The 10,618-nt window shown below is 45.0% G+C and overlaps 1 protein-coding gene across 1 annotated transcript in view; it reads right to left on the bottom strand.

Moving 5' to 3' along the window:
* Positions 1 to 612: 612 nt before the first annotated feature.
* Positions 613 to 10,618, bottom strand: part of LOC144100585 (sodium-coupled monocarboxylate transporter 1-like) — a 55,682-nt gene continuing 45,676 nt past the window's right edge. Inside the window, exons 14-16 of the mRNA XM_077633483.1 lie at positions 9,660 to 9,760; positions 5,144 to 5,238; positions 613 to 3,273 (exon numbers count right to left, since the gene is read on the bottom strand). Of these exons, the coding sequence (XP_077489609.1) occupies positions 3,118 to 3,273; positions 5,144 to 5,238; positions 9,660 to 9,760 (352 nt within the window). The 3' untranslated portion in view covers positions 613 to 3,117. The remainder of the gene's footprint in view (positions 3,274 to 5,143; positions 5,239 to 9,659; positions 9,761 to 10,618) is intronic.

The raw sequence follows: 10,618 nt of genomic DNA, 5'->3' as shown, positions 1-10,618 counted from the left end.
CACACACACACACACACACACACACACACACACACACACACACACACACACACACACACACACACACACACACACACACACACACACACACACACACACACACACACACACACACACACACACACACACACACACACACACACACACACACACGCACGCACACGCACACGCACACACACACGCACGCACGTTTTATTCGCGCAAGAACTTGAAAGATCTGGGCTAAAAGCTGAAAGCTCGACAAAACCCAGTATACCAATACTTGGTAGTAGTGCACGGTACAAAACTGTACGAAGACGTTCACTTAAAATATATTTACACAAAAACTTACATGAATGACAATTAATACGATTCACTGCACGCATGAGATATACAGCACAAAAATATTTCACCTTAGTCAAGAGAATAGACAAAAACTTCACTGTGCAGTTAAATTTAACTGCACTTCACTGTGCATTTAAATACCAAATGATGTTCTCAAGAGAAGATAAATGAATTTAATAAAAATAAAACGGCGTTACAGATCATGGATTGTTAAAATATGAGCGCAACTCCGTAGGACTGAAGCCATCAGTGAAATTATACGTATTCAGCCCATCAAGCAGGCTATAGGTTTGGGACTCGCATCTGTAGAAAGTGCGGAAACGCAGGATTAGCCAATTATCTGTATTTCTTGTGTTAATATTAGCATTTGTAATGAGCCGTTCCAAGGACGGAAGAAATACTATAGTGTTTGCTGTGTGTGTCCAATAATGTCCATTTTAATCCTTGAAAGCGTTACAGAAACATAGTTGAGGGTTAGACGGAAACCCGTCTGGCGAGAGAAAGAAGCATATCCAGAAACAAATACTCGCTATGGTCATACAAGAGAAAACGTAAAAGCATTGTGTGGGCAGCACTACGAGTACGTCGTTCACAACAGCATGAAAACGAGATGGGCTGCTGCTTATGTAGGAAAAAGTTATGTATGGTGCGTATGTCTATTTCGGGTAGATTGCCCGTGTCCTGTTAATCGCATAGCTTGTCATTTGTATGTGAAGAGATTCCTTGAGCAGGCGAGTAGGCGAGTAGATTTTTTTTCTTCAAGTATGCGCGTGGCATCCAAGTCAATCAAGTGGCTCGCATTTTTTTTTGGTGTTCACGGAGAGCGTTAGAAGTGACTTTTTCGTTCCTGACGTCACACTGGTGTTCTTTGAAACGTCTCTTGAAGACCCCTGTTTCGTATCTATAATCTGCACCGCATCCTTTGCAAGGGATTTTGTAGACGAGCCCACGATAGCTTGTCTTTTCAAGCAGGTCCTTTACCCGTACCAGATGGTTTCCGAGCTTGGTGGATGGAACATGGACAACTTGGGTGTCCTAGTCAGCAAATATCCGGCATAACGTCTCGCTGACTCCAGGGGCATATGGGATGGCTGCACATGTTTTCTTTTTGGTTGGTCTTGCTTCGGCTGAAGGGGGTGCAGCGTGCCTTCTTTGTGACTATAGTACTTGACACGGGTATCCGTTTTTTGTCAGCTCCTTTCTTATGAGGACTTCACGAGTTCTTTTGCATGGCCTTGAACAAAGCTTGAATTCCCGATTGTGAAGCGCCGCTGCAACTGAGCGTTTCTGCCCTATTGGGTGCCCAGAAAGAAACTTCAGGTACTTTCCTGTGTGGGGGTGCTTTCTGTGCAACCTCGCCGTGACGCCGTTTGCTGTTCGCTCGATGAGGACATCGAGGAAAGGGAAGGGGAGGTGCACATTGTTCTCTTCTTCCATTGTGAATTGTACGCTTTCTTGAAACGATTTCAGGGGCCGTAAAAACTTTTCCGCAGAAACAGTCGTCAACGTACCGCAGGAAAAACCTAGGTGGCGGGTCAAACGACGCAAGCGCACGACTCTCTATCGTTTCTGGGGCCAGGTTGGAGCAGACTACGGAAATGGAGGCTCCCACTGCTGTCCCGAAGATCTGCTTGTACTTCGTCTTGCTGAACACAAAGTAGGTGATTGACAGGCAAAATTTCAGGAGCGAGCACAGGTCGTCTGTTTCTATGGGCGTACGTTCCGACAGAGATAAGTCGTTGTTCAGGGCATTTCTGCAACACGTGGCTACGAAGTGCACCGGCACGCATATAAACACGGAGCTCCCGTCGAATGACACCATAATATTATCGTCGCCAAAAGCCGCAGCTACAAGTCGCAGTTTGTAAATAAAGTGTGCCGAGTCTTTGACGTGCGTAGGCGTATTTCCTGCCAAAGGCGCAAGTACCCGGTGGAGGTATCCCGACAACTTCAGTCCCGAAAATGTCAACAAGAAGCTTTTGCAGCTCGGTTTCGATTTGCTTTGTAGGGTCTCTGGCCAGCTTGACGTATGTGGTTGTATTTTCCAGGAGAGCGTCTATTTTTCTCACATAGTCGGTGCGGTCTAAACGACCGTGGCGTTACCCTTGTCAGCAGGCAAGATCACGATATCTTTGTTCTTCTGCAGCCTGGCCAATGCTGTTTGCTCTGCGCGTGTGATTGTGCGAATCTTTCTTTTAGCAAGCTTAGAGACAGCTCCATTGGCCCGTGAGCGTGCTTCGCAATATAAGATTCGGGCGACCTCGCGCATAGCCTCTTCAGCAGCGGAGGTCATGTGGGCAGCATTTGGAGGAGCGTCATATTAAAATTTAGGCCTCAGCGAAGTACGCTGCGTTCATCCGTGTCAAGCGTGTGCGAAGACAGGTTGCATTCACCAGCTGTAGTCCAGACCTCAAGCGGGCTGCCCAACAGCGGCTTGAACTTGGATGTTTGAGCCATATGTTTTAATTCTTGATTCTTGGCGGTCTCGCTGTTGGCTTGCAGCCGAACGTCAAAGAAACCCGCGGTAATGAGCCTTTCCAGGAATTGTTGGGCACAATAAATGTCGTTTTCCAAGCGTTTGATTGTGCTTTTTGTCTTGAGGACCCTTTGGGGAGTGTCTGTTTGTGAATATGCGTTATAGAAATAAGCGCGCTAACTCAGAGAAATACCGTACGCGAAATTGTGCGAAAAAGATCGCTATTGCCGCCCGGTAATTGTTTCTCGCCGTGCATTTGCTGCACAACATATGGTGACACGTTGTTGCGACTCAATATATTTGGATGCTTCCTAGTGTCAAGCAGCCGACATTCCCCGGTAGTCAACCTTGAGATGAATGGATTCATGCCCTTCATTATGCATAGCCAGTTCCGAGCTGAGAGCCACGCATTCCTCTTCGTAATGTTGCCCGGGCGCAACTTTCGTTCCATTTCCTGCTTCCGGCCCGTCAAGCTGTTCAGAGAAAAAGAGAGGGACAGAGACAAAAAAAATTAGGAGCAATCACTCTGTCTAAGAAATCGGGAAGAAAGGTTTTTAAAGGAAAAACATGATGCGTCCTTATAAACCATCTTAACCAGTCCACATTGTATATATTTGTTTGTAATACCGCAGTGATTTTTAAACAAGATTTTGACCAGTTGAGGAAAACACAAGCGTAAGAAAAAAAAAATTCGGCAGAGACGCTTATCACTGCTTACGTGTGGGAATGGGGAAGCATAACTGTCCCTGGGTGCATCTATGTATTACGATGAGCACACACGCACACAGGCGCACACGCGTATGACACCACCCGGAAAGTTGTACGACGAACCTTTGCATTACAATTTTGATACGAATGTCTGGGAAGGCATAAAATTGAAGGTGCATATGTCGTTCGTTCGAATCTCTGTGGCAAGCTCGGCTCGTCCATGAAAGCTATATGCAACGAAGAATCATATAACGCCACCCGGAACATGGTAAGACAAACGGCTGCGTTAAAATTTTGCAACGAATGTCGGGAGAACTAGCACAACATGAAGGTCGACAAGTGACGAGTATGTTTAGACGAACTAAATGTATAAGGGAGAACTAGCACAACATGAAGTGACGAGTATATTTAGACGAACTAAATGTATAGAACTGTTTGAAGTGGTGGCGTTCGGCATGCTTTGTGCGTCATACGGCCGCTTGGCGACGTCACCCAGTGTTTCTTGCCATCGATGGAATTTTCTGTACCATCTGCGAGTAACACTTGCTCGCCGACGGCTTTTCTACTAATGGGACTAGTAATGCTTTCGCATTAAAATAAATTCCGGCCTAATCTGTGCTATGCCTGGACTACCCAAAGGTAGACAATGTGCGTTTACTGAATGCTATAACTCGATTGAGTTATCGTCATTGTCTCTTCGTCGTTTACCGCGCAGCTATTAACCATCTGCCGCTTCACTGGCGTCGGTGTTGGTGTAGCAGATCATGTGACCCCCCCTCCCTCCTCCTACATGTGCCTCGCGCAGTATTTCTCGTCTTGTTCCGCGGCACCACCTGCCCAAGCAGCACGGGTAATCAGCCCAATATTGCACACATATTGGCAAAGGACCAGAGTAAAGTCATCCAAATGCAATGTGTGGTGCCGATTACATGCGCTGCTTGGGTGATGAGGTGACTATGAGTAGTTCTTCACCGCAATCGGGTGACTACTTTGTGCACGCGTGCCGTGTTTCGCGTATCGTGCAACGTTCGTTGACATCGAGTGGGGCGCCTGGTCGTAATACACCACCACACAAATAGCAGTTCAGTGCACCCTGTACAGAAGTTATAAGAATTTCTATGGAAAGGCGAGGTTGCAGTCATGCAGCAGTTGGACACCTGTACAGTACTCTGAAGGAAGATGAAAGCCAAAGGAGCTCGATTACGATATTATGTAATCCGTAATTACTACACAGCTGTAAACGCGCCGCCCTCGGTGCAGGGTAGCTCCAAGATCCAGCTTTGCAAGTTGCTGAAGCCCGAGCGCAACGCCGACGACATTCATCTCTGAAAGCCGCTTCAATACCTTAATTCTTACACAGGCATAAATAAGAAAACTCTTGTCTTCACACGCAGAGAGCGCCCACATTAGCTTTGCTGGAATAACGCATTGCTGACTATCGTAATCGTGCTGTGAGTTTTTTTGTTCAATCTCGGGATACTGCCTGTGACGGATCACGATATTTCAGAATCAGAATCAGAATATATTTATTTAACATCATGGCGATGTTGGGTGCACCGGCAAAAAGCCAGTGGCAAGGCTTGACGAGGCCGGCGCACCCTACAGAAGCACCCTACGTCTCAACATCCGACTTACGTGAACGGCTTGGCGAAGAAACTTGAAGCGCCTCCAGAAGTTGAGAAACAAAGGGCTGGTGAGATGCATGTATTTTGGAGCTCTCTGGACTCCGCCTAAAGAAAAGCGAAAAAATTAATGACGATTTTTACGAAATCGACGAGACGTTTCCGCACCACCGCAATTAGTCTAAAAAATTGGCGCCTGGAACACCGCGTCATATACCCCAGCCTGAGTTGTTCACCGCCATATTCTGGCATGATTTGTCTCAGTCTTGCTTAAAATATATATATTTTAGGAACAATGTTACTGTGATGTTCGCACGCTAACGAGATAGTAGAACGGCTAAGCATCATGGCGAGAGATTTCTGATGCCAGCAATGCAAAGAGAACGTGGGAACAAAAAGTGTCCACGCTTTATTGCAGAACGATTACCTAGGATCTCTTTGAAGAACTCAGCCTATATTTCTAAAAAGATGATTAGTCTGAACTATAACAGCCAATGCAAATACGAGGTGCCGTTTTATAGTGCTAGCTCTACACCCCGCGATACAACTTTCGATTTCAATGTGGATGAGACAATGACCTTCAACGCCTCAGAAGGCCAAACCGAACTTTTCTGTTTGGTGGTATGGCCCAAGCTATGGTTGTATAGCCACGTGATCAGGTGACTATGAACATTGCGCACTTGACCTTGACCTTTGATCTTGATATTTGCGTTGACAGTGGGCACCACATCGACAGTTACCATCAATGCCTCACAATGTCAAACCGAAGTTAACTGCGTGGTGGTATGGCCCAAGCAATGGTAGTATGGCCACATGATCATGTGACTATGAACATTGCGTACCTGACCTTGACCTTTAATCTCGATATTTGCTTTCACAGTGGGCATCACATCAACAATGGCCTTCAATGACTCACAAAGTCAAGCCGAACTTAACTGCGTGGTGGTATAACCCAAGCTTTGGTAGTATGACCAAATGATAATTTGACTGATTATTGGGCACCTGACCTTGACCTTTGACTTCACCCTTGACCTTTACAATTGATTTGAGACAGGAGACCATGCTTAACACAGCTTTTGTTCGGATTACTAGGTTTAACCCACGTTCAACTCCAGCCATTCTTTATTTTACAAATTTTGCATGGCACATATGAGTAACGCGCATACTTGAAGCTCGAACAGTATTGTGCTTGACTGTTAATGATATTGCCGGCCTTATTGCGCATGCGAGTATTGTTGTCTACGTATAAGGGGGAGAGGAGAATATATTAATCTCATTTGAACTTTTTAATGCTGATTATTATCACACTTCCATTGACCCATGCCCTCGCTGTTGTTGAAACCACGCAGACGCACAGGCGGATTATGAGGACCCAAAAATAACGAGACGAAAAAATTTGTATCGTACGAGTATAGTGGCCTGCATAATTGTGTGCCTTCCCTTTGCTGCATCGAGAAACATGGCAAATTATGGCCCAGTTAGTTGCTCCGAGAAGATAGTGGACGGAAAAAGGCGATCTTAGTGTTTCCGGCTTCCGCGTCAACGAGTTATTAAGAATTTACGTTCACGTGTATGACAGGACATGGCGTAGAAACTGTTTGAGTGCGGAAAAGCGCAGCAGAGCGCAGCTTTATCGCTTCAGACTTGTGCGACAGTAACCGGGTCTTTTGTAACTTGATTTTTTTTCGAGACAGTACAACAAATTGACAATCCCTGAGTGTTTTTGACCTGTAGTCCTAAATGGAAATGACTTCGCTTATAGTTCTGTCATCGACCCATTCTTCAAGAGTCTTCACGGCTGATGCCACTGATTTAAAATGATTTAAACTTCTATTAAAATGAGAAATTGCGATTTCTTCCTTGTCTCTGGTCACGTTTTCTTACCGCCTCGAGAAAAGAGACCTTGTGGCTCACTCGAGTTTGGAACCATGGACAGACAACTGCGAGTTTATTGTGTAATTATAAAACATGCGCGATTCTACTCTTGTTTACCCCGTAAGCAATCTTCCCTAACGCCGTCCCGTTCGAACAATTAAGGCATCCCCTCCAGGTTGCGAAAATAACCAATACACCCTAATTTTTTTTCTTGCAGATGCTTTTGTGCTAAAACGTCCCCACAGGCCTACTGTTCATAATAATGCACTCATATATCTAAAACACGTGCTCTGAAAAATGGATGGTTCCACACCAGCGAACAAATTACATTTTGGAGTCAACGTTTACAGTGCCAATTCTACTAAATATAAATCTTTGCAATCTTAGTCAAGTTACAACAATACCTTAAGTTTTGCGCTCATTGTTTCTAGAATGACCTTTGTTGCAGTTTTCTCGCGGAATGGTACCACGCGTAATGAACTAAAATATGAGTTTTTTGTCAGTCTTTTGCACGATCATGACTTCTGCAGCCTTATTTTATGCATGGAAACAAAATGTTTTGCGTATTGCATCCGTACAGTTGTTACCTTTGCTTCACCTCTGATTTTTGTAAACATGTGATAAAAGTGGCACCACCGCTGTGGTTCAGTGGTTATGGCGCTCGGCTGCTGACCCGCAAGACGCGGGTTCAATCCCTGCCTCGGCGGCAGCATTTCCATGGAAGCGATATTCTAGAGGCCCGTGTACTGTGCGATGTCAGTGCGCGTTAAAGAACCCCAGGTGGCAGAAATTTTCGAGATTCATCACCAATGCGTTCATCATAGCCTGAGTCGCTTTGGGACGTTAAACCCCACAAACCAAACCAAAGCCATAAAAGGTACTAAATTCTCTGATCACCAACAGATGTTTGTCAGAAATCTTGCTATTACTGCCACTGTTTGCTCCCGCCGGCTCCCTGACCGCGTCAAGCGGTCCTTACAGCTTTTTGTCAGGTAGTCCGTCAACATTGCGAAATGATGGAAATAAATTTGAACTGAACCGAGATGCGCGCCTATATGCACGTGCGAACTTAGATTGCAGAGCAATCAGGAGAGCGACGTCACATTCAGTAGTCCTGCGGCAACGCGCTGCACAACTGCTGGCATAGTGCAACTCAACGAACTTAATATTTTTTGTGTTAAAACCCGACGTGTAATATATGGTTTGCACCGGGAAATTCGCGGAGCTTGCCCTACTAGTAGTATTTTTCGATTTTTTTACTAATGGTGAAGGGTAGATATTGCGTGCCATATAAATAGAAACTACGAGTAGAATGGGCAAGAAAAAAAACTAAAAACAAAATAGCCCGGCATATACGCAAACAGCTAATGACTTGCTGCTCTTTAAATACATGTGATAAAGTATGTGAAATAAGCGCTGCAGCATGAGACAGGCAAGAAAGAAGAAAACTGATCTTGTTTGAAATCTATAATACTTTTTGCTACACATATGTATTTATTTGTCACAATTACACATAAAAAATTTAGGCCGCCGGTGTGGCGCAGCGGTTAAGGCACTTAGATGCTGACACGAAAGTCGCAGGTTCGAGCCCGGCACCGGCCGGCGAATTTCGATGGAGGCGGAATTCTAGAGGCCCGTGTGCTGTGCCATGTAAGTGCACGTTTAAGAACCCCCGGTGGTCGAAATTTCCGGAGCCCTTCACTACGGCGTCCCTCATAGCCTGAGTCGCTTTGGGACCATAACTCCCATAAACCATAAATACATGAAAATACGTGTGCTCGCAGAACCGCAACAAAAAGCACAAGTGTGCGGGACACGGCAATCATGCGAAGTGCAGACTAAGCGGAGACAAAATTGCATGATGTGTAACATACAGAGACACGAAAATTAAACAAAATGCAAAGCTCACAGTACTAATACACAAAGAAACAAGATAAAATATGAACAGCAATCACACTTGCACACTGTGAAAATTGTTTCTTAGTACACAAGTTGATAGGAAACAAGTAAAGACAATCGCGTTTCACAAGGCATGTCAACAAAACCTTTAGATTGTTTTTCAGGAGTCATGAAAATGAAGTACTTACAGCGTTCTAGAAATAATTAGACACATTTTTAGATCTGGGGTTTTAAAAAGACTCTAATCGGAGTATTTAAAGACAAGCTGGTTAAAATAGAACAGGTTATAGAAAACTGAGCACCTTTTTCCGTAATCTGTATATGTGTTAAAAAGTTTTAACGGGTATTTTTTTAATACCTTAGGCTTGTTTTCAGGATGTCTTAGTTTATTTCAGAAGTAGATTCAGCTAAATATTACACGTATAAAGAAATCGTACAGCAAGTACAGATCTGCTGCGCGCATATTCTTCGTGCTATTTAAGGTCTCCGGTGACGTGCCATCAGAATTTATTGAAAAAATAAGAGTGACTCAGTTTGCCTGTTTTATTTCGCGCTTCTTAGCTTTACTAACGTCGCACACTTCGTGCAAACAAAACTGTACAGGATGTCTTGTGTATTCCTGTACTTATCACTTGCACACCGTACTTTCTCATCAGCGTCTCTCGGCCAGCGAACTAGCGCGCTCACCAGCTTCTGTTTAAGTAGTTCACTCATTACTGAACGCATTGAAGACAAGTCGTTTTCCGTATACTTGCCTGTGACCAAACTCAGGGCTGTCCCCAATGTAAGAGTGACAACAGTTCCAAAGAAGCCGACCCAAAAGAACGACAGCCGGTACAGCGGGAACACGTAAGGACTGCGCAAAAAAAAGTAATAGGAAAGTTAGTGCACACACATGAGCTTCACCTTAACGTGTATTCTGCAGAAAGCCTCTTTGTGTTCTAGAACGGTGCTCTGGCACCTTTTTGGCCAAGTGACTGCGCTACGTTGTCTGGCGCATTTGCGCAGCTCGGCCCTTTTAGTTACTAAGCGGAGTAGTCACCGTTACACGGCCAGTGGTCGAAAGGGATACCAGCGCCTGTGTTGCTTTACCAGTTTTTCAGAACCAGCGCCTGCATGTACGAGTCGGAGCTATGTTATTCCATCATGTTCTCCCACCTTTCCAAATACCGCCCCTTCTGTCCATGGTGCGGCGATAAGCCTGCGCTGGTTCAAATCTACTAAAACTGTCGCCAAAAACCACCTCATCTAAAAACATTACAGACATCATACGAGCAGTCGGAGGCAGCCCTGAACAGCAATGGTCTGGAGGACCAGTGTCGCATCATCAGACTGGTCCAGGCATCCGCCCAAGCCACCGGAGTCCTGAACTGAGGAGTCCGCCTACTTGACTCGTAGAACACTTCAATGAAATAATAAATGTTTTATCTCTCTCTCTCTCTCATCATGTTTATGAGAATAATTAGCGAGTGTAAACAGCCGGCGAATATTAGGATGGAACTTGTTTCCCTTGATCTTGTGCTATCCACGTTTGTAATTTGTAAGTGAATCTCTCGTTCTCGAGCTTACCTACAATAATATTGCTCTGGGTGAATTGGCGCTGCCCAGTAATATGTTTGGGTGTGCTTAGAAATGGTGAGTGACATCTAAAAGGCCCTGTGGTATAGCTTCGCATGAAAGTGGCGCTCTCGAGGGATGAGAGCAGTTTAATAGT

Source organism: Amblyomma americanum, chromosome 8 (genome assembly GCF_052857255.1).
Source record: "Amblyomma americanum isolate KBUSLIRL-KWMA chromosome 8, ASM5285725v1, whole genome shotgun sequence".
Taxonomy (NCBI): domain Eukaryota; kingdom Metazoa; phylum Arthropoda; class Arachnida; order Ixodida; family Ixodidae; genus Amblyomma; species Amblyomma americanum.
The sequence above is the reverse complement of the archived record's forward strand: the minus strand, read 5'-3'. Positions and strand labels throughout refer to the sequence as shown.